General features: G+C 43.9%; 1 protein-coding gene across 1 annotated transcript in view; it reads left to right on the plus strand.

Annotated features, from left to right (window-relative positions):
• The window catches only part of HIBCH (3-hydroxyisobutyryl-CoA hydrolase), a 267,813-nt gene that overhangs the window by 205,625 nt on the left and 37,949 nt on the right, over positions 1–24,239 (plus strand). Inside the window, exons 9-10 of the mRNA XM_075829922.1 lie at positions 12,054–12,140; positions 12,429–12,487. Of these exons, the coding sequence (XP_075686037.1) occupies positions 12,054–12,140; positions 12,429–12,487 (146 nt within the window). The remainder of the gene's footprint in view (positions 1–12,053; positions 12,141–12,428; positions 12,488–24,239) is intronic.

Genomic DNA, 24,239 nt, shown 5'->3' on the forward strand with positions numbered 1-24,239 from the left:
CGTTACGCCTCTTGGAACGCGGCGATGCAAAAACAAGTAATTTTTTTCTAAAAGGGTTTTTATTGTGCAAACGTAGAAAAAACATATAAAACCTTTACATATTTGGTATCCCTGTAATCGTGCCGACCCATAGAATAAAGTTAACATGTTATTTACGCTGCATAGTAAACGGCGTAAATTTATAACGTGAAAATTAATGCTGGAATAGCTGCTTATTTTCAATTCTCTCCTAAAATAAAGTTAATAAAAGTTAATCAATATGTTATAAGCATCTAAAAATGGTATAATTACAAAATACAACTCGTCCCGCAAAAAACAAGCCCTTATACGGCTATGTCGACGGAATAAAAAAAGAGTTACGACTCTTGGAATGCGACCGTGAAAAAACAAAAAATAATCCTTGGTCATTAACGTGCAAAATGGCCCGGTCATTAAGGGGTTAAACTGAATAATTGCACCCCAACATTGATTATCTCTGTTCTTCTATGTTTATAAATGCCCCCATCTGCTGCTCGATCAAATGGTGGGCCCCAAAAGGAGCACCCTGCGGCTTTCAGGTCACAATTTTATCTAAATTATAGGCCCTATTCCACGCCTCTGGGGATTTCAGACCTAAAAAAAAAAAAATACAACCGTGTTGAAACGAAAGCGTGTTCACAGGATGAAAGAACAGTTGCAGGGAAATATATTCATCATCTCTTTTCAAAGGGACTGGTTGTACAACGCCTCTTTAGCACCATCAATCACTATATGAGAGACGGATGTGCCAAGTGAAGTTGGTACACCATAACAGGTCCCTGCCCGGCAAGGTAGGAACTGAAATATGTGCAAAACAACCTGTCACCTGCAGAATATTTAAGGGGCAATGTCCAACTCCGTATATATGGATAGTAAAGGACCACCTGTCCCCAAAGTATTGTGAGCTTTACTAGAAGTTTTGTCAGTTTTAAGAGGTCAGTGAAGAAACATAATAGAAATATCTAGAGTCCATACTGTATTGATCATGAACAGCTTGATATCCTCAAAAAAAAAAAATGCAAGATGCCAATATCACCAGTTATGAGAATAAATATAACAGCTGAATGTGGCAGAATATGGTCATAATAACAGGCAAAGACAAGCAAAAATATAAAAACCTCAGTTTTTCAAAAGATATTATAATTATTCACTTCTCAAGGTATTCATCTAGTGGTGTAATAAGAATTTTTAAAGCACAAGGGGTTGTCAGAAATGTATGAGGTTGTACAGAGTAACAATTGTTATTTTTTTCAGATGTGTCAGTTAGTTAAATTTTTTTGCAGTTGGTAACAATAGAGAAACAAATGTCTGTTCTGCTTTTTTCTGTAATACAGAAATATTCCGTATGTTTTATTCATCTAGGGGTGTAATGAGAATTTTTAGTTTTGTTTAGTTATTTTGTGTTCAAGTTTGTGATGGGCAATAAAGCAAGTGGCATAAGGATAAATTTATAAAATTAAAAGGGGCAAAAGTGGCAGTGAATAAATGTGAAAGATGGAAATAAATTAACAAAATTAATAATCTAAAGAGGAGTGGAAGGTTTTAAAGCAATCTATTATACAAAGACCAGGTTTGGAGGGGCATGTGTCGCATTGATAGCGAGAATCTTTTCGGATTCCTCGTTTGTAGCATACACGCCATTTTTTTTGTGCCCGTAACTTTTTTTCTGTGGAGGCACCTCTGAAGGAAAATGTTGCCCTCGAACTACTCTTGAGGCTTCACTGGCTGATGTTGAAGGTTCTTCTTCCTCCTCACTGCCTTCAAAAATTAATTTTTGGATGATGTTTTCCTGGTATTCCAGGTATTTTTTGCGATGGGCAGCAGATCTGTACAAAATGTACGAGTTGTACATCGCTACCGGGACAAGGTGCATTACAATTTTTTTATACCAGGTCCTGGATTTCCTCATAGCATCATAGGGCTTAATCATCTGGTCGGTGAGATCGACCCCCCCCCCCCATATATTTATTATACGCCTGTATACAAACAGGCTTTGGGGTCTCATCAGATCTGCCTCGCACAGGGATGAGAGTGCTTGCGTCATTATGTATAGTTGTTAGCATATGGACGTCTTTCTTGTCCCTATATTTTAGTTAATTTATTTTTATTTTTTTTCTTATTCAAAGTTTTATTACATTTCAGTACACAGAGTTACAAGACATAGTAGAGGGAAGGCCTCCACCCAGTAAATTAACAAACAAACAAGGTCAAAGACCAAAGCAAAAACCCACTAAAACAAAATCAGAAATGTGCATCACAACCCCATTCAAGGACATTATTCAGTATATGTCGGTAGCATGAATGAGTTCATAAGCAAAGCATCAGAGCATACATTGAGGCCACTTAATTGAAGCGGAGAAGGAGAGGCACATTACCCTAGACAGGGGAAAAGAACGAATAGAAAAGGCCCCAAGAGAGGGAGGGAAAGGAGGGAAGGGCGAGGGCATGAGGATCCTGGACTCCTGTTCCGGGGTATTATGAATGCAGCCAGCAGAAAATAAGCACCACCGTACACTTCACAGGGGCATAGGCCAACTCAGGTTACGGCCGTGAGGTATGAAGAAGAAGAAAGGAACACTATCCATGGCGACCATGTAGACATATATTTTACCACAGCTGCCGGGGAGTGAGCTACCAGGTGTTCCATGCGCTGTATCACGGCAACCTCCCGAAACCACTCATCTAATGTTGGAGGCATTGCAGTTTTCCACCTGCGCGGGATCACTGACTTTACCGCCTGAAGGAGATGTCTAGTTAAGGAACTTTTATAAACGTGTATTGGCATCGGGAACATAAATAAAAGAGCAGCTTCTGGGGAATCGGGAACAGAAACTCCGGTAACCTCCAGTATTAATTTAAGTACTGTATCCCAAAAACTCCTCAACAAGGGGCAACTCCACCAAACATGTGACATGGAGCCTCCCGCAGCACCACAACGCCAACAACTGTCAGGCACAGATGGAAACCATTTATGCAGAGCCGCTGGGACCCGGTACCATCTAGAGACAATTTTGTAACTAGTTTCCTCGGCCCTACTGGCTATAGAGGCTTTTTGAGAAAGGGTGAAACACCTCTTCCATTGTGCTTCTGTAAATGTAGTCTGTAATTCTCTCTCCCAGGCCCCGCAGAAGGAGGGGAGTTGTTGGGATCGCTGTGCAAGTAGTAGTTTGTATAATGTGGAGATGGTGTGGGTAGGGGGCTGGGTGGAGACACAGAGGCGTTCAAAGTCAGTTAACAACCGGTGGAGATGTGCGCGTCGATTAACGGCTCCATAAAAGTGCTTTAACTGGGCGTATTCATACATACGGCTAGGAGAGAGCACGTCATCGGGGCAGATAGAGGTTAAAGGGAGAAGAGAGGAGGCAGAGAGGACCTGGGCAAAATACAAGGGGTTGGTGGGTGACCTACCTAGGAAGGAGCGACCAGCCTTACCAGCAGGAAAGGCAGGATTGTCCGTAACCGGAGTTAAAGGACCCAGGGGGTCAACCAGCGTACTTCCAGGCTTTATGCGCCTCAACGCCACAAGGGTATGGTGTACAACAAAGGAGGGTTGGGTCGGTCTATTCCCAGGCAGGGTCCACGGCAGGGTAGATAGGGTACTGGGGCATAGTTGTTGAGCCAAACGAACCCACAGTTTTGATTCTCGGTTGTGAAAAAAATCGAAAACCCGCGCATGTGTTGATGCTAGATAATAGAGCCGACAGTCCGGCAGACCCACCCCACCCGCACCCCTGGAACGAGTCAGAAGAGCTCGGCTCAAACGCGGACGACCAGTCGGCCAAATGAAGGAGCCAAAACACTGCTGAAGCCGCAACCAGTAGGTAGATGGGATAGTGATGGGGATGGTCTGCAGGAGATAAAGTAATCGGGGGAGTAGAGACATTTTAATAATATTAATCCGGCCAAACCAGCAGAATTCAGTCTTATGCCAGGGACTAAGGTCAGTACGAAACTTGGCCAGCAGGGGGATGAAATTATTTGTAAACAGCTGTGTGAGGTCTCTACTTATACGGGCACCTAAATATGTAATGCCTCTGGAAGGCCACGAGAAAGGGAAGTTACTTTGGAGAAGCGACACTAGCTGGGCAGGGAGAGAAACATTTAACGCTTCAGACTTAGAGAAATTAATCTTGAAATTAGACCAAGTTCCAAAACGGGGCAACTCGGACATCAATGAAGGGAGGGAGACATGAGGGTCTGTGAGATAGACCAATAGGTCGTCAGCAAATGCCGAGCACTTATATTCCATTCCTCCAATGGTAATGCCTTTGATATCCATGTTGTTCCGGATGGAGGCCATGAGATGCTCCATGACCAGGACATACAACAGGGGGGACAGGGGGCATCCCTGTCTAGTGCCATTATGAATCGGGAAAGGTGCCGAGAGGGATCCATTTATTTTTATTTGGGCCGAAGGTGTGTGATACAGTGCCATAATTTTTGCCAGGAGAGAGGGTCCTACACCTACATGTCGAAGGGTTTGGTGAAGGGCAGGCCATGATATTCTGTCAAACGCCTTTTCGGCATCCAGGGACAGGATCATGAGCGGGATGTGGTTAGTCTGGGCATGGTGGATGATATCAAGTGTTTTGAGGGTGTTGTCCCGCGCCTCCCGGCCCGGTACAAACCCCACCTGGTCCGGATGAACTAGACTAGGCAGGTATTTATTCAATCTATTGGCAAGCAACTTGGCATATATTTTTAGGTCTACATTGAGTAAGGAGATGGGACCATAACTTGAGCAGAGTTGAGGGTCTTTACCCGGTTTAGGGATAACCGTGACGTGGGCTAAAGTGGAGCTGGGAGGAAACATGACCTCCGGGGAAACAGAGTTAAACGCTGGTAGTAGGAGCGGTATCAAATGATTAGTTAACATTTTGTAGAATTTGGCAGTATAGCCGTCCGGGCCCGGACTCTTTCCCCCAGGAAGATCGGTTATAACCGCAAGGAGCTCCGGGGAGGCGAAGTCCATATCTAGTTCCTCTGCTATCTCCCTAGACAACGGTGTGAAGGGAGAGGAGAAAGAATCCCGGTCCGGCGGAAGGGAGGGGGCGCGGGCGGGCGAGTCAAGGCTGTAAAGGTCAGAGAAAAAGCTATGGAAACAATCCGCTATTTCCGGGGTCGTGTGAACAACCTGGCCAGACGGAGATTTAGTGTTTGGTATGTGTGACTGGGCAGTCCTAGCCTTTAAAGCTCTGGCCAACATGCGTCCGCTCTTATTGCCAAACTCATAGAACCTACTATGACAGACTTGAAGAGCACGCTGCTGGGCCGAGTCCAGCAGCCGCCTGGCCTCCTGTCGGGCAACCTGTAATTCCCGTAGAATCGGAAGGGAGAGCGCACGCCTGTGAGCCAGTTCCAGGGAGCTAATTTTTTGGAGCGCAGTTTTAAGGGAATGGGCCCTCTCTCTTTTAAGGCGCGCCCCATGTTTTATGAGTACCCCCCTGAGAACACATTTAAGGGCCTCCCAACGAATCAAGGGGGATGTGTCATCACGAGCGTGATCCAGTGTGAAATGCTCCACCGTCTTAAGCAAGTCAGCATGGCATACCCCATCCAGGAGGAGGGACTCGTTAAGTTTCCAAGTCCAGGGGCCCTTAGTGAGGAAGGGGAGCTGCAAGGTGCAATACACCGGCGCATGGTCAGACCACAGAATACTACCAATGGACGTGTCGGTGACCCAGGGGAGAGCATGCTGCTGCAGAAAAATGTAGTCCAAGCGACTGTAAGTGCCATGCGGATGGGAGTAAAAACTATAATCCTTATCAACGGGATGTTGAATGCGCCATGCATCACATAGTTGGAGCTGCAAGATAGCACGTTTCACCCGTTTGATAGCACCATATGCCAGACTCGAACGACCAGTAGAATTATCCACTGTCGGATCCAAAGTGAGGTTGAAGTCTCCGCACAGTCCCCCGGACCACCGGAAGGGCAGTATTTATAAGTTTAAGAATGAAAGGCACCTGTCCCTGGTTGGGAGCATAAGCATTAATCACCGTAAACTCCCTCCCACCAATATTGAGCACTAAAATGATATACCTAGCGTCGGGGTCCACGACCGAATTGACAACCTGATGGGGGAGGGACTTGTGGATAGCTATGGCCACTCCACACGATCTGGAAAGTGGGTTATTATTGAAGTGCCAAGTAGTGTAACATTTATGTTTAATGGTAGGGGTGTGTCCTTCCTTGAAATGTGTCTCCTGGAAGCATGCAATGTGTACCTTACGCTTGTGTAGATGGTGGAGGATTTGCGCCCGCTTTTCAGGAACATTCAGCCCCTTCACATTGAAGGAGGCAATATTGAGGTCAGCCATGGATGTAGACTAAACGGCTTGAAGATGTGCACTGGAAAACCCACGAAGGGCAGGAGTCCAGGATCGCCAGGAGGAAGGAAGGGGAAGGGAACAAGCTAGAAGTAAAAGACAGAGCATTAGAAAAAAAACACATACAAGTATTCAACAAAAAAGGCAGTATGAGAAACACTACCGCATCAACTAAACGCACAAATGCGAAAGACCAAAAATTTGGTCCAATACCTACAGGGGGAAGGTGACAACTATGCATGAGAGTTATCCACACTCCCCAGCGTACTATAATAGAAGTATGAACAGCTTAACATCTAAAACTCAATGCAAAGACAAAAGCAGTAGTAAGGCATCTAATGGAAATATTCAAACAGCAGGCAACCTCAATTTCACACAGAAGAGGAAGCAGTCCTCATCACCGGAAAAGGCACTCCAGGTCATCACGCCGAGCGGGCAATTTCCATAGGTGGAGTAGGATCACATTTTTGCCGGCGACCAGATCTTCTGCGGGGTCCGCGCTGAGGGCGACCCACCGTCGCATGTAGGGGCCTAGGGAGCGGCCGTCCCGACCGCGGTCCCCCGCCAGCAGGGAATAACAGTGAGGGCCACTCCGGTAGAGAAACCTGCGGGAGGTTCAAGTCCCGTAAGAATTCAGGCACGTCGGCCGGGGTATGGGTACGACCACCTTGTCGGACCATCAGGGCAAAGGGGAAGCCCCACCTGTAGATGATATCACGGCTCCGGAGTACCTCAAAGAGGGGTTTGAGAGCAGCTCTTTGCGCCAGCGTATGTCGTGATAGATCCGGCAGAATACGTAGTTGCGTGCCTTGGTGAAGGATGATAGGCTGTCGTCTGATTTTTTGTAGGATAGAGTCTTTGATGGCGTAAAAGTGAATTCGGCAAATGACATCCCTCGGGCGTGGATCCTCAACACTCACCGGGCGGAGAGCTCTATGTGCTCGGTCAATTTCTATATGGGTGTTCGGCGGACGGCCCAATAAATTATTAAAGATGGTTGACAGGGTTGAAAACAGGTCAGACGCAGGAATGGATTCTGGCAACCCCCGGACTCGTAGGTTATTCCTCCGGTTACGGTTTTCAATGTCGTCCAGATGTTGCTGTAAAGTGAACAGTTGGGCTGAGTGCTGCTGGATCGTTGTTTGGATATTCACAATGGTAGCATTATCAGCCGCCCGGTCCTGAGTGAGTGTGTCCACTCTCGCAGTAAGTGAGGAAAGTTCAGCACGGAACTGGGTAAACTCTAGCTTACACTCTTCCACAATCTGTCTCGCAAAGGAAGACATATCCTCCCTAGTGGGCATCAATTGAACAAGCTGGCGGATATCCGAGTGGGTTGCCGGCCTATTTTCACACACAGACCCAGACGACGTATCTGGGAAATGCGATCCCAAGCCTGCTGATGTATGGGTATTATCCAGGCCAGGAGAAGAAAGTGGGTGGCACGGGGGACCTTGGCCGCATGTCCGCAGCACAGACATATTCCCGGGGTGCGGGATAGACCCCATATACAGGGGCTGAGTGGTTGTCAGTAAAGCGCTGGGGGTACTGCTCAGGGACCAAGAGGGGGAGGCCCCTACCTGCACAGGTCCCCTGAGAGGGGGATCTGGGTATATCAGCCCCACATGCTGAGCAGTGGCACTGGCGGTATGTGGCACAGGGCCCTGGTACTCACTGCGCCTCCCAGGGGGGTCCTCCATCTGACCATCCACCGTCAGGTCGTCCGCGGAGTCTCCCATTCCCAGGGACTCCAGGTCAATCTGTGTCCGCCCCTCATCCTGTCTAGGAGGCACAGGGCCTGCAGGCCATGAAGAGAACTCTGCCGCAGGATGCTTCCCTGACTTCTGCTGGTCGGCCCGAGAACGCCGGCGGCCATCTTGCAGGACCACGTGGTCTGACTGCAGGAGCGCGGCGGCGGCCGCAGAGGAGGCCCCAGAGACCTCAAATCCCGGTCGGGGGTCCGGTTCCCTCGGATCCCGAGCTCTCCCAACTGGCAGGAGTGAAAGAAGGGCCGTGCTCTCCTGAGCGGGCCCGTTTCCAGAAGTCACAGAGTCCCGGCGGCCATCTTGGGAAGCAGCAGGCGCGGTCGGCCGGGCCCCAGTCTTGTCCGATACCTGGTGAGGAGACACGGATCCATCGACCTCCTGCAGCTGCACCATGGAGGGTAAGTGGACGTCGTCAGGTGCGGTCTCCGGAGGCCCAGGACACCGAGCTGGTGTTGAGGAAGACTCCGAGCGACCATCTTGGTCGCCTGCTTCAGACCGCGATGAGGCCCTCAGCTGCATCTGCTGATGGCGCCCGAAATAGACCCCAATATCGCGCTGGGGTGAAGAGGGGCAGGAAAGGGCTGCTGCCTTAGATTTTTTGGATGCTTTTCCCATTACTGGGAGTCGATGTTAGCCACTTATATGATCGCTGGGTGAGGAGCTGGAGTAAACACGACTTCACTCTCCCATAGCTGGCCACGCCCCCCCCCCTATATTTTAAGAAGAGCACCCCATCACTGCACATTGCCCTGCTCTCACCAATTTGTAGCCTTTGGCCTAGGAGGGTCTTTGGGAGGCCTCTCTGATTTTTCCGTACTGTTCCACAGGCTACGGTTTTCTTTACAGTCAGGCATTTAAGAAGTGAAACGCTGGTGTAAAAATTGTCTAGGTACAAGTGTGTAGCCGTGGTCTAGCAGGGGGTGCAAGAGATCCCAAACAATTTTACCACTTGTACCTAGGACAGGAGGGCAGTCTGGGGGCTGAATCTTTGTGTCTTTGCCCTCATAAATCCTGAATGTGTATGTGTAGCCAGTTTCAGACTCACATAATTTGTACATTTTGATGCCGTATCTGGCTCTTTTATTGGGTAGGTACTGCTTGAATTTTAGCCGGCCCTTAAAATGAACAAGGGATTCATCAATTGCGATCTCTTTTCCAGGGGTGTATATTTCACTGAATTTGTTGGTAAAATGTGTGATCACAGGCCAGATTTTATATAGGCGGTCAGAATTGGGGTCACTTGGGGGTGGGCACTGCAGGTTATCATTATAGTGCAGAAATGTTATTATTGCGTCAAACCTTCCCCTGGACATTGTATTGCGGTACATGGGAGTATGGTGCAACACGTCTGTTGACCAATGTGATCTCACAGAGGGTTTTTTTGTGATGCCCATATTTAACAGCAACCCCCAGAATTTATGCATTTCCGCTGCATTAACAGGATGCCACCTGTTTGGCTTGGCATAAAATGACTGCGGATTAGCGGCAATAAATTGCTCCGCATATAAGTTAGTTTGCATAACAATAAAATTAACAAACTCATTTGAAAAAAAGAGTTTGAAAAAACTTATATCATCAAGACCCACTGTGTCTACATGAATCCCTGAAGTAGCGTTAAATTCTAGCATTTGGGGGGTATAATTAACGGGGGAACCCAGAAATGTTCGCTATTATCAGGGTAGACTTGATGGCGGCCCACTTCGTGACTCTGGGGAATTTCCTCATCATCGCTGGAAGTTGAAAGAATAAATTCAGATCCGTCACTGGCTGATTCAGTATCAGAGCACAGCATTTCGTATGCCTGTTCCGCTGTATATGATAGCTTTGCCATACTGCCCTTTATATATATATATATATATATATATATATATATATACACATGCAAAACTGATACAGCAAAGTGTGTGTGTATCTCTCTATAGTAAAGTTAATCTGTTACAATAAACTGTATTGTAACAGTGAACTATATAATTTGAAACAATTTTTTTGTAACTTTTTTTTATATATATATATATATATTTTTTAATAAAACGTCCCTAACTATTCCTAGCCAACTATCCCTATCTACCTATATAATTATATCTAACTAATCCCTAATAATCTAAGCCTGTATGTTAGCCCTAAATTCACTATCAGTAAGATTTCTATCTCTCTCTGTCTCTCTGTCTGTCTGTCTCTCCCTCTCTCTCTCTCTGTCTCTCCCTCTCTCTCTCTCTCTCTCTCTCTCTCTGTCTGTCTCTCCCTCTCTCTCTCTCTCTCTCTCATCTCTCCTCTCTACTGTATTCCTGTCTCTCTCTCTCTCTATTATTAATTTTTTTTATTTTTAAAAAAGAGAAGCTCCCACAAGCTCCTGTTAAAAACAGGGAGCAGGTAAACAGCGGCAGTGGAGGGGTTAATGTGGGGTTATCGCTGGTCTGACAGGTGTAAATTACCTGGCACGTCTGATCTCTGCAATCTTCACTCTCGGACTGAAGAGATCAAACGCTGACAGCCCAGTTACTGTTGTCATGCGCTGTAATTGGTCAGTCACAGAAGACTGACCAATTACAGCGATCGCCGTCAGGGGACTGCTATTATTGGTCCCCTGCCGTGTTACTGTGTCGATCAACTGTCATAAACAGTTGACGGCACAGTTCTGTAACCCTGTCTTTTGACAGGGTGACAGAAATTGGCCAGGACGCGCCGGTACGTCCCTGTGCCTTAAAGCACTTCAATGCAGGACGTACCGGTGCGTCCTGGTGCGCTAAGGGGTTAATTAGTATGTTTATGTACTTTGGAGACAACACCAATTTTTCTCGTCACTTGTCTAATCTGATGTGGGACGAGAAAAGTTGCAAATTTTATCCATAAAATGTCACAGGTCACTACTTGCAACATTCCAGCGCCACCGTTTAGGCCAAAACCTGGCTTAAACTGCGAAATAAATGTTGGCCAATGTTTCCTGTAGCTTCTTCTTTCTTGTAATATCCACTATATTGGCTGAGCTTTGCTTTGGGCGACAATGCCATTTCTGCATTCCTCTGTATTTTAGGCTATGTTATTAACACCTGAGTTGTGTCATTCTGTTGTTCTGCTCTGTCGAAGGAGTAGAGCAAGGAAATAACGGCAGCAACGGTTCCGTTACACCACAGACACCACCGGTGGCCGACAGAACCCATTGACTTTAATGGAGTCCGTCGGCTTTCCGCCATGGTGTCCGTGGTTTTACCGGAGACAATAGTGCAGCATGCTGCACTATTGTCTCGAGTAATCTCAGCTGGATCTGTGACGGGGGCCCGTAAGGGGGCATCCAGCGCAGATGTGAACGAGCCCTTACAGTATTGTCACCGAAATCTCCTTGCTACAGCTTTCTGTATGACGCAAACCTAGTCTTGCAGTGATCTCTGTCCATTCTCTGCAGTAGTCTCTCTTTTTCACACTGGCTGTCACAAGTTGCTTACTACTATTACTGAGCACTAAGCAGCCTGTAACAAAAGTTTCCAGTCTCTGGTCCTGCCACTGTGGCTCTCAGGAGTTCATAACATTTATCTGACAAGAGGCATGAAAAACATAAGAGATTTGTAGAAGCCTTACTCATATTTCCAGCCTGCAGTATGGCTTAGCACCAATAAAGGGATGAGTGCTGCCCGTACATTCTTTAAAAGCAACTGAGCGAGCAACTAAGATCACCCCTGAGCACTGCGCTCGCTATCCTGACTATCCTTAGGCCTGTATGTGAAGTGCCAGTCTCTTGTAGTCATCTGCCCAAGAAGATAGGCGTATTTTGATGTATCTTGGTGCGTTACAAAGTGTGTAAATGTACTTTCTGAACAGTACATGTAAGTTAAGAATGTTGTATTAATTTTAAAATATAAATATATATTTTTTACAGAACCAAACTATTGTTCAGGTGATTTATTTAACTTCCATATATGCTACTGTATTTTCTTTTCTTTCAAAGATCCCTTCCTTAGAAAAAGATCTTGTTACTTTGAAAAGTCCATCCAAAGAAGACATCACTGATGTACTTGATGCTTATCACAAAGAGGTACCTGGTTACAGTCTATTTGGATACTAGAGAATGTTAGAAAAGAAGATGAATTTAAAAATGTGTTTATCTGCGCGTTGGAAACTAGAAAGGAGATAGAAGGCTTTAAATAGAACTGTGCTTTCAATAGATGCAAAATGATTTTTTAGCACATGCAGTTTACAGGCGATTCCAGAATTATTTTAGTGTGTCTTTTATTTAGAAAATTAATATTAAATATCTTTATACTGTGAGAAATCACCCTACAGGATAAAACCCATGAGTATAGCATATTGTTTCTCTTCCCAGAGTACTGCCAGCGAAGATCAGCCATTTATTCTTGCTGAACATTTGGACAAGATAAACAGGTACAAATATTATATGTATGATTTTGTGGCATAAAAACCTTATTGATGATAATAAACAATTTATACTCTAGGTATGCAATTTATGCATAGCAATTACGGATATAATGTTTATTATATATATCCAATGGTAATTGCAGGGGTATTCCAGTACAAGCAAATAAGGGTTACACTTTGTATAATACGTTTTCTGTAACAATTTCTGACAATTTTCCAGATCTCTGCTTGCAGTCATGTAACATGAACATTCATAGTTCACTTCCAATGGATAAAAATCTGTCCATAGCTCGGCTCCTGCACTTGTTCGCCCGTCACATGGCCAGGACATATTTTTATCCATTAGAAGTAAACAATGAAGAATCATATTTTGGGCCTAGGATGTAGAGATGAGTGAACCGGGACAGCCGAACCCGGTTTCGGTCCGAACATCGCGAAAGTTCGGTTCGCAACGAATCCGAACTTCACCGGGTTCGGCCGAACACGCTTTGACCGAACCCGGGCGGGCAGAAAAAACATGACAAAAATATTATACTAATCGGCAGCCACTTGTCTCTATCAATCACTGATAGAGAAAAGAGGCTGCTGATTAAAAATAAAATAAGCATTTCATACGTACCCGGTCGTTGTCTTGGTGACGAGTCCCTCTTCTTCCTCCAGTCCGACCTTCTTTCCTGACGCGGCAGCCTGTGATTGGCTGCAGAGGCCGCGGCAGCCTGTGATTGGCTGCAGAGGCCGCTGCAGCCTGTGATTGGCTGCAGAGGCCGCTGCAGCCTGTGATTGGCTGCAGAGGCGGTCACGTGGGATGAAGCGTCATCCCTGGAGTCCGGCCTTCTGACGTCATCCTGACGTGCGTGACCGCCACTACAGCCTGTGATTGGCTGCAGCGGCGACATGGATGAAACGTCATCGCTGGAGGCCGGACAGGAGGAAAGTAAGTATGAACGTATTATTATTTTTTTTTTATTACATTAAAATTGTATTTTCCGCGCGCCGAGCATGTACTGTCAAGGTTGCTGAAAGAGTTAGTGCAGCCCATTAACTCTTTCAGCACCCTGGACAGTACCATGCTCGGCGCACGGAAATTACAGGTTCGGTCAGAATCGAACTTTTTCGTGAAATTCAGCGAACCAGCCGAACCGAACTTCTCATAAGTTCGCTCATCTCTACTAGGGATGCAGCAATTTTTTTCTTCCTTCGTCACCATTTCAGGAGCCAAAACTTTTACATTTTTTCAGCAACTTTGTCATATTGGGGCTTGTTTTTTTGCACGCTGAGTTGTATTTTTTGATAGCACCATTTTGGGGTACATATAATGCATTCAAAACTTTTTAAATTATTTTGTTGGGGGATGGAAAAAAAATAGCAATTTTGCCAATTTTTTTAGGGGCTTTAATTTGATGCCATTCACCGTGCAGTATAAATGACACGTTAACTATGTTCTACGGGTCGTTACGTTTGCAGCGATATCATATAACTCTCTTAAATATGTGTATTTTTATTATGTTACTACTTTTGCACAATAAAAACACCTTTTATGGGGTTTTTTTGTTGTTACATTCCAAGAGCCATCATTTTTTTAATTATTTTTTTCCCATTGACTGAACTTGTTTTTTCCAGGGCAATTTGTAGTCTGCTTTGGCACTATTTTGGGGCGAAATATAAATTATTGATTTACTTTTAATAGAATTTTTGGGAGGGTGTTTTGAACAAAAAACAGTAATTGTACCATAGTTTTTTTGAAAATTTATGTTAACATTGTTAATTATGTATTTTTGGTTTATTTTTTTCCAGTTTAACATGTTTTTTTTGTTTCATTTGTTGTTTTTTTCTTTATTGAACTTTTTCTTTCTTACTTGTTTAATCCCACTAGAAACTGGAACTTGTGGTACTTTGATCACTTTTATACACTGCAATACTTTGCTATTGCAAATTATGTTTACCAATGACACACGGCCTAATAGGCTGCGTGTTACATTGCAAGCCTGGGGGCCTATGTTAGGACCCTGACTTCCATGGTGACCTATCGGCACCACATGATCACATCCTGTGGCCGCACCATAACTGCTCCGTAACAATACTCGCTCCCCTTGCCATACTATTATGCATCGTGCGGAAAGGAATTAATAACAGCAAGCACAGATTTTGAATACTGTGAGGAAATTATACAGAAAGTAAATTGGAAAAATGTATACTTTTTCATCATACAATCAATAAGCTTTATTTTCTGAAATCAGAATACCCCATTAAAATGTCTAATAACCCATCAAGATATATTGTGAAATTAATCGGTACAGAATTTTCGACAAATTTTTTATTTAAAAAAACAAAAATGGTTCTCAAAGGTGGACATAGATTGTACCATGTAAATAAATTATATTAATAAATTACAATTGGCAAATGTATATTGCCAATAATCCGCATTCTTACAAATTCCAGAGTAAGTTTTATTTGTAGGATTCAGAACAACTCTGGGTTTTGGTAACATATGTTTATTTAATCCCTTCCTGCAAAATGACGGGTCTGGTACGTCGGTATTGCAAGTAACTTACTGCAAACCGACGTACTAGACACATCCTGAAGATGAAGCGCACACAGTAGTTGTGCTCGCTTCATCTTCAGTGGGTGTCAGTGGTAATATACAGCTGACATCCCGCTGCAATGGCGGCGATCGCAGTTACTGCTGATCGACGCCGTTTAACCCCTTAAATGTGGCAGTCAATAGCGACTGCCAAATTTAAGTGGTTGACAGAGGGAGGGGGCTCTCTCTGTACCCCACCGCCACGATCGATCGCGGGTGCCCATGGTTGCTATGGCAACCAGGAAGCCTAGCAACGGCAACCTGGTCGGCTAGGTACGGAAGCCTATTAGGTCCTGGCCCAAGGCAGGACCTAATAGGCTTAACTGTCAGTTGAAGAATGACAGTTACAATACACTGCACTCCATAAGTAGTGCAGTTTATTGTACAGGGGATTAGAAGATCAGGCCTTTAAGTCCCCAGGTAAGTGTGGAAAAAAAAAGTGAAAAGAAGTAAAAAAAACTGTTTAAGAAAAATAAATAAATAATTTTCTAATATAAACAATAATTGCCCTGTTTCACTGATCAAATACTTTTATAATTAAAAAAACTATACATAATAGGAATCGACGCGTTCGAAACGGCCTGAACTATAAAAATTTCACGTTATTTTTACCGCACTGTGAACACCGTAAAAATTTTTATAAAAAACCTGATAAATTTCTTTTTTTGGTCCTGTTGTTTAAAAAAAAATACAATAAAAAGTGATCAAAAAGTCGCAAGTACCCAAAATTGTACCCACAAGAAATATAATTAGTTGCGCAAAAAACAAACCCTCCCACATCTATATGAACTGAAAAATAAAAAAGTTATGGCTGGCAGAAAATGGCGACACAAAAACATGATTTTTTTTTTTAGAATTGGCTATTTTTATTATGTGAAAGTAGTAAAACGTAAAAAAAAAACAATGTAAATTTGGTATCGCTGTAATCGTATCGACCCACAGAATGAAGTTAACATGTTGTTTATACTGCACGATGAACACTGTAAAAAAGAAAAAACAAAACACTGCTAGAATTTCTGTTTTTGGGTGTCCTCGTCTCCCAAAAAATGTAATAGTGATAAAAAAAATCGCACGTACGCCAAAATGGAGCCAATAAAAATTACAGATCATTCCACAAAAAACAAGCCCTCACACAACTCCGTCAATGGAAAAATAACATGTTATGACTCTCAAAACCCAATGATGCAAAGTTATGCTAAATGACGGCCCAGACAAATTTTAAACTAAAAACCCCATATAATAATTTGCTAGACCCCACAGGTGGACCCCGTAGATGCAGCGGAGATGAGGAAACTTTAGGGCTTCTTGCTGCTTATAGGGCTAGTGAAGAAGTCAAAGATTAGGCAATACTGGAGCGCAGATATTTTGAATAATACCCAAAAAACCCGGCCTGTTCATAAAGGATTGGTTCAAAGCATTATTAATTTTTTTATTCATTCACCCCATTATCACATCATCCTATTATGCCCTGATGTACTCCACCCAGCTTACATATACCCTGATGTACTCCGCCCACCTTACATATACCCTGATGTACTCCGCCCACCTTACATATACCCTGATGTACTCCGCACATCTTACATATACACTGATGTACTCCGCACAGCTTACATATACCCTGATGTACTCCGCCCAGCTTACACATACCCTGATGCACGCCGCTCGGCTTACATATACACTGATGTACTCTGCACAGCTTACATATACCCAGATGCACTCCGCCCAGCTTACATATACCCTGATGTACTCCACCCAGCTTACATATACCCTGATGTACACCGCCCAGCTTACATATATCCTGATGTACTCCACACCGCTTACATATACCATGATGTACTCCGCACATCTTACATATACCCTGATGTACTCCGCAGAGGTTAAATATATACCCTGATGTACTCCGCACAGCTTACATATATCCTGATGTACTCCGCACAGCTTGCATATACCCTGATGTACTCCGCACAGCTTACATATATCCTGATGTACTCAGCACCGCTTACATATCCCCTGAAGTATTCTGCCCAGCATACATATACCCTGATGTACTCCGCACAGCCTACATATACCCTAATGTACTCCGCACAGCTTACATATACCGTGATGTACTCGCACAGCTTACATATACCACGATGTACTCCGCACAGATTACATATACCCCCACATTATAAGCTGAAATACCAGTAAAACCCCAAACAAAGCCAGTACCACGCAAAATCTGCCAGTCCTTCTGAGCATGGAAGTGGGCCCAAACAGCAGTTTATGACCACATATGGGGTATTCCTGTACTCTGGAGAACCTGCTTAACAGTTTATGGGGTGTGTCTCCAGTGGTACAAACTGGGCACAACACATTGGGCACTGAAATGGCATATCTGTAGAAAACTGGCAATTTTCAATCTGCAACATCTATTGTGTACTAATTTTTGCCAAACTCTTGTGGGGTCAAAATACTCACTACACTTCTAGATGAATTCCTTGAGGGATGTAGTTTCCAAAATGGGGTCATTTTTTGGGGGTCTCCACTGAACTGGTACCTTAGCCCAATGCAACATGGTGTCAGAATACTAATCTTGTAAAATCTCCACTTAAAAAACCAAATGGCGCTCCTTCCCTTTACAGCCTTGCTGTGTGTCCAAATAGCAGTTTACGACCACATATGGGGTATTGCCTCACTCGGGAGAAATTGTGTGACAAATTTTGGGGTGTCCTTTCTCTTGTATTCCTTGTAAAAATGACAATTGTTGCGCTAAAACGACATATTTTTGCAAAAAATTTAGATTTAAATTTTCATAGCCCAATTCTAATAAAATTTATAGAGCGTCTGTAGGATGAAAATATTCACTACAACCTTAATTTAATTCCTTGAGGGGTAAAGTCTCAAAAATGGGGTCACATCTGGGGAATTTCTACTGTACTTGTACCTCAGGAATCTTTGCACATGTGACACGGCGCCCAGAAACCAATTCAGCATAAAATGCGCTCAAAAAAACAAATGGCGCTCCTTCCCTTCTGAGTCCTTCCGTGTGTCCAAACAGCAGTTCTTGCCGTACTCGGAAGAAAATGCTTTACAAACTTTGAGGTGCTTTTCTCCTATAGTCCTTGTGAAAATGCAAAATTTTGAGCTAGAACTACATCTTATTGGAAAAAAACAGTATTTGTTTTTATTTTCACTTCCCAATTCTAATAAATTCAGAAAAACCCTGTGCGGTTAAAATGCTCACTACACCCTTAGAGTAATTCCTCAATGGGTGTAGTTTACTAAATGGAGTCACCTTTCAGGGGTTTTTACTGTACTTGTACCTCAGCGCCCAGTAATAAATCCTGCAAAATCTGCGCTCCAAATGGTGCTCTTTCCCTTCTGGGCCTGCCATGTACCCAAACAGCAGTTTTTGACCACATATGGGGTATTTCCCTACTCTGAAGAAGTTGCTTTACACACGTTGTGGTGCTTTTTCTCTTTTATTTGTTGAGAAAATGAAAAATGTTGAACTACAGCTACGTCTTATTGGAAAAAATTTAATTTTTAATTTTCACTGGCCATTTCTGCCGTGTACCCAAACAGCAGTTTATGACCACATATGGGGTATTTCCCTATTCTGGAGAAGATGTTTTACAAATGTTGGGGTGCCTTTTCTCCTTTATTCGATGAGAAAATGAAAAATTTTGAGCTGAAGCTACGTCTTAGTGGGAAAAAAAAATTTTTTTTCATTTTCACTGCCCAGTTCTAATAAAATCTATTGAACACCTGTGGGGTCAAAATGCTCACTTCACCCCTAGATTAATTTTTTGAGGGGTGTAGTTTCTAAAATGGGGTCTTTTTTGAGGTGTTTACTTTGTTTTGACACCAAAAGACCTCTTCTAACCTGACACGATGCCTAAAATATAATCTGATAAACAGAGGGCCCCAAAATCCACTTGGTGCTCTTTTGCTCCTGAGGCCTGTGTTTCAGTCCAGTAGCACACTAGGGCCACATGGGCTATTTCTAAAAACTGCAGAATTTGGACAATAAATATTGAGTTGCGTTTCTCTGGTAAAACCTTCTGTGTTACAGAAAAAATGGATTAAAATTGAATTTCTGCAAAAAAAAAATGAAATTTGTAAATTTCACCTTCACTTTGCTTCAATTCCTCTGGAACGCCTATAGGGTTAAGAAACATTCTAAATGCTGTTTTGAGCACTTTAAGGGGTGCCGTTTTTAAAATGGGGTGAATTATGGGGTTTCCCAAAATATAGGCACCTCAAAGCCACTTCACAACTGAACTGGACCCTATAAAAATAGGCTTTTGACATTTTCTTGAAAATGTGAGAATTTGCTGCTAAAGTTCTAAGCCTTGTAACGTCCTTGAAAAATAAAAGCACGTTCAAAAAACCATGCCAACATAAAGTAGACATATGGGAAATGTTAACTAGCAACTATTTTTTGTGGCATTACTATCTGTCTTACAAGCAGATACATTAAAATTTAGAAAAATTCAAATTTTGTACATTTTTATCAAAATGTTGGTGTTTTTCACAAATAAGAAATGAATTTATCGACAAATTTTACCCCTGACATAAAGAACAATTTGTCACGAGAAAACAGTCTCAGAATCGTTTGGATAGGTAAAAGCATTCTAAGGTTATTACCACATAAAGTGACACGTCAGATTTGAAAAGATCGGCTTCATCTTTAAGGCCAAAACAGGCTGTGTCCTGAAAGGGTTAAACAATTATTGTTATTTGATTTTATTACTAAAAAGACAACCTAGACTTAGGTCTCATTTGTTGTATCCTCTACTGTATTGATGGGTTTTTTATTACATCTGCCGTGCTGCGATGCCCTTTGCTCATATTATTTTTATTTTATGTACACAGTTGTTATAAATTAACCAAACTGTATTTCACTTAAAACCTATAAATGAAGGTGTGTTTCTAGTTGATTTCCATATTCCTCTCGGTCGAACCCTTATACTGCTGAACTGTTTTATCTGTCACTGTCCTTAGGGAAATGGAGGAAAATACGAGTCACAGATGATTTTCTATCTCTAATTAAAAATAGATGCTCTATGCACTTAAAGAGGCTCTGTCACCAGATTTTGCAACCCCTATCTGCTATTGCAGCAGATAGGCGCAGCAATGTAGATTACAGTAACGTTTTTATTTTTAAAAAACTAGCATTTCAGTTCTCCCTGAAATGGTGCATTTCTTCGATAAAATACCTGGGAGTTGAGATCACTAGAGCGCCTTCTACCCTTTATAACTGCAATATTTCTAAATATATTGTAGCCTTAGAATCCACATTGAAATCTTGGCAACACTTCTCTCTCTCATTCATGGGCAGGGCAAATTTACTGAAAATGGTGGAATTCCCTAAACTTCTTTATCTTTTTCAATCCCTGCCTGTGTATTTGAGACCGAAGGATGAAAAGCTTATAAATAAACTCTACAGGGAATTTATCTGGGCGGGGGGCCGGCCGAGAATCCCGTTTCATGTTTTACAACAACACAGGTCTAACGGCGGTCTGAACTTCCCCAACATTAGGACTTATAATCTGGCGGCGTTGGCCAGGGTGATATCGGACTGGGCACAAGGCACCTCATACTACACTACCCCTCAGGTGGATCAGTCTTTTACCCCGGGGATATCCCTTATAAACCTTCTACATCTCCCATATGACATGTTGCCTACTGACTCTAGGGTCAACCCACTCATAATTACAATTTGGAGGACCTGGCATAAGATCCGCCACATGCTACACCTAAACACCCAATTCTCACCAGCACTGACCCTGGTCAGGAACCTGCGGTTTCAGCAGGGTACCTCACACCGTATGTTTACCTCTTGGCACGATAATGGTATTAATTCCTTGGGGGCCCTCTTGCATCCCACGCTCCATACAATGCTCTCCCTACAGGACTTACAAATTAAATACCCACACATCTCTCTCCCCTTTTTTAACTATATACAGGCCCAGAGTTATGCGCAGGGGGTGCTGGTTCACATTTCACCTGAGGAATGGACTTCCCCTTTTAAATCACTGATACTAGAGCCAGGAACACATCTTGCGAGAATATCTAGATTGTACAAATTTCTCCACCCCTCCATAGAATATAGTACCCCTGACTCAGGCCTAGCGAAATGGGAGGCGGACGATGCGACTTTAACCCCTACAGTTATACTACAGGCCACAATCTTTGCGCACAAATTCTTGCCCTCAGCAAGATATGTGGAAATGTGGCTCAAGGTGGCCCATCGAGCATATATTACACCCCAAAGGGGCCACAGGATGGGACTGTATGAGACCTCGGACTGTTTTAAATGTGGTGAGACGGAGGCAAACTTGTACCACTGCCTATGGGCGTGCCCTCGTATCCGGGAATTCTGGGAGAGGGTTGGAGACTTTGCAAAGACCAACATGACGGGGCAGTTTGCTTTGACCTCCCAATGGGCAATACTGGGGTATGTGGAAACAGGCACACAGGATCATACCCGACACGAACTTCGCATCCTACATTTATTGGCAGCAGCAGGCAGGAAGGCAATACTGCAAGTGTGGAACCACACCCAGGCCCCACAACTTCAGGTTTTCCTGGAAAAATTATCTTTCATGATGAAGATGGATTGGGTGGAGGCTTCACACCAGAAGGAAAAAAGGGTTAAGACTTTCTTTCAGATCTGGGAGGGCTTTATTTCTCTACTACCCCAACGAGTAAAAGATAAAATACATACCTGCTTCCAACCCACTACATGGTATCAGTGGAGGAGGCTGGCTGGGGATATTATGCAATAGGACTTCCAGATAGGGTGTAGAAGGGGGGAGTGTAGACAGCGAGGGACAGGAAGTGGATGCAACAGACTTCTAAAAGGAGGACTGGGGGGGATGACACGTGGTAAACAGGAGAGGCGGCGGGCAATGAAGGTTTTATTTTCTGATAGTATGTTGGTTTTTATGTTTGGTTATGTGTCGGAGCAGTATGGCCCACGGTTGTGTGGCCGAGAAGGGGGCTAAAGTGCACGATTGTTCCCTCGCTGAGACGAGATAAGCACAATGGAGACGTGGTAATGACATGTATAAACTCTCGTTCTGTATAAAGGCACAGAGAATGTATTTACTTATCTACCTGACTTGCAAGTCAGTATATGCTTTTCAAGTGCACTAAGTCGCCTGAGATGACTTTATGTTGTTATTGTGTTGTTTATACGGAAAATGAATAAAAACAAATTAAAAAAAAAAAAAAAATAGCATTTTTGGCCAAGTTATGACCATTTTTGTATTTATGCAAATGAGGCTTGCAAAAGTCCAAGTGGGCGTGTTTAAAGTAAAAGTCCAACTGGGCGTGTATTATGTGTGTACATCGGGGCGTTTTTACTACTTTTACTAGCTGGGCGTTCTGACGAGAAGTATCATCCACTTCTCTTCAGAACGCCCAGCTTCTGGCAGTGCAGACACACAGCGTGTTCTCGAGAGATCACGCTGTGACGTCACTCACTTCCTGCCCCAGGTCCTGCATCGTGTCGGCCACATCGGCACCAGAGGCTACAGTTGATTCTGCAGCAGCATCAGCGTTTGCAGGTAAGTAGCTACATCGACTTACCTGCAAACGCCGATGCTGCTGCAGAATCAACTGTAGCCTCTGGTGCCGATGTGTCCTCGCTCGTCCGACACGATGCAGGACCTGTGAGTGACGACACAGCGTGATCTCTCGAGAACACGCTGTCTGCACTGCCAGAAGCTGGGCGTTCTGAAGAGAAGTGGATGATACTTCTTGTCAGAACGCCCAGATAGTAAAAGTAGTAAAAACGCCCCGATGTACGCACATAATACACGCCCAGTTGGACTTTTACTTTAAACACGCCCACTTGGACTTTTGCAAGCCTCATTTGCATAAATACAAAAATGGTCATAACTTGGCCAAAAATGCTCGTTTTTTAAAAATAAAAACGTTACTGTAATCTACATTGCAGCGCCGATCTGCTGCAATTGCAGATAGTGGTTGCAAAATCTGGTGACAGAGCCTCTTTAAGGAGGATGTATCACATTTGTGCTTTAGTTTAACTTTACATTATTCCCCCCCACCCTTTTTTTTTTAAGCCCTGAAGTGTCTTGTCATTTTTTCCAAGTTTTATAGGTCTGCTATTTAGCCCTTACAGCTATGAAAGATATTGTTCGGTGTTGTTTAACATCTTCGGCAGGTACGGATGTAGCCATCTTTATCTTGATTCTCATAGATTGCGGCAGCGTGATATCACACAACAAAAGCCATTGAAAAGTCATTAAAAAAGTCAAAATAAAGGATCTTGCCTCTGTGTATTTAAAGCGTTAAAAGTCAAGATAAAGATGGCTACATCTGTGCCTTTCAGCAGGCACAGGACATAAAGTTTTGAAGGAAAGGACACCAATTCTCTAAAAAGGGAGTGCGCTGTGTAGCTAATGTCCTCAGCTTCACTAGTCCTGCTGAATCTTTGCCTTAGGCTATGTTCACACGGAGTATTTTGGGGGAGGAATATCTGCCTCAAAATTCCGTTTGGAACTTTGAGGCAGATATTCCTCTCCCTGCACGCCGATTTTCGCGGCAATTATCGCGCCGTTTTTCGCCCGCGGCCATTGAGCGCCGCGGGCATAAAACAGCGAGAAATATGCTTTCTCCTGCCTCCCATTGAAGTCAATGGGAGGTCAGAGGCGGAAGCGCCCGAAGATAGGGCATGTCGCTTCTTTTTCCCGCGAGGCAGTTTTACTGCTCGCGGGAAAAAGACGCCGACGCCTCCCATTGAAATCAATGGGAGGCGTTCTCGGGCCGTTTTTGCCGAGTTTTGCGACGCGGTTTCCGCGTCAAAAAACTCTGCAAAATACCCCGTGTGAACATAGCCTAACAGTCACCTCAAACATTAATGTAAATACATTACCTTCCATCGCTTTCACATTCTCATCTACAGTGCCCTGGTGATGCTCATATAGGGGTGTAAGGCCCCATGCACACGACAGCAAAAAAACCTCCGTTTTTGCGGTCCGCAAAAACGGAGCCATTCACTTTCATTGAACACTGACACCTTTCCGTAGCACTATGGAAGGGTGTCAGTGCCGTGGAAATGTTCCGGGAATTATGGAACATGTCCGTTCTTTCGCATTTTGCGGGCTGTGCTCCCATACTTTGTATGGGAGCACGGCCCGAAAATGCGGCTGTCAGTCAGCGGCC

This window comes from Rhinoderma darwinii, chromosome 6 (genome assembly GCF_050947455.1).
Source record: "Rhinoderma darwinii isolate aRhiDar2 chromosome 6, aRhiDar2.hap1, whole genome shotgun sequence".
Taxonomy (NCBI): domain Eukaryota; kingdom Metazoa; phylum Chordata; class Amphibia; order Anura; family Rhinodermatidae; genus Rhinoderma; species Rhinoderma darwinii.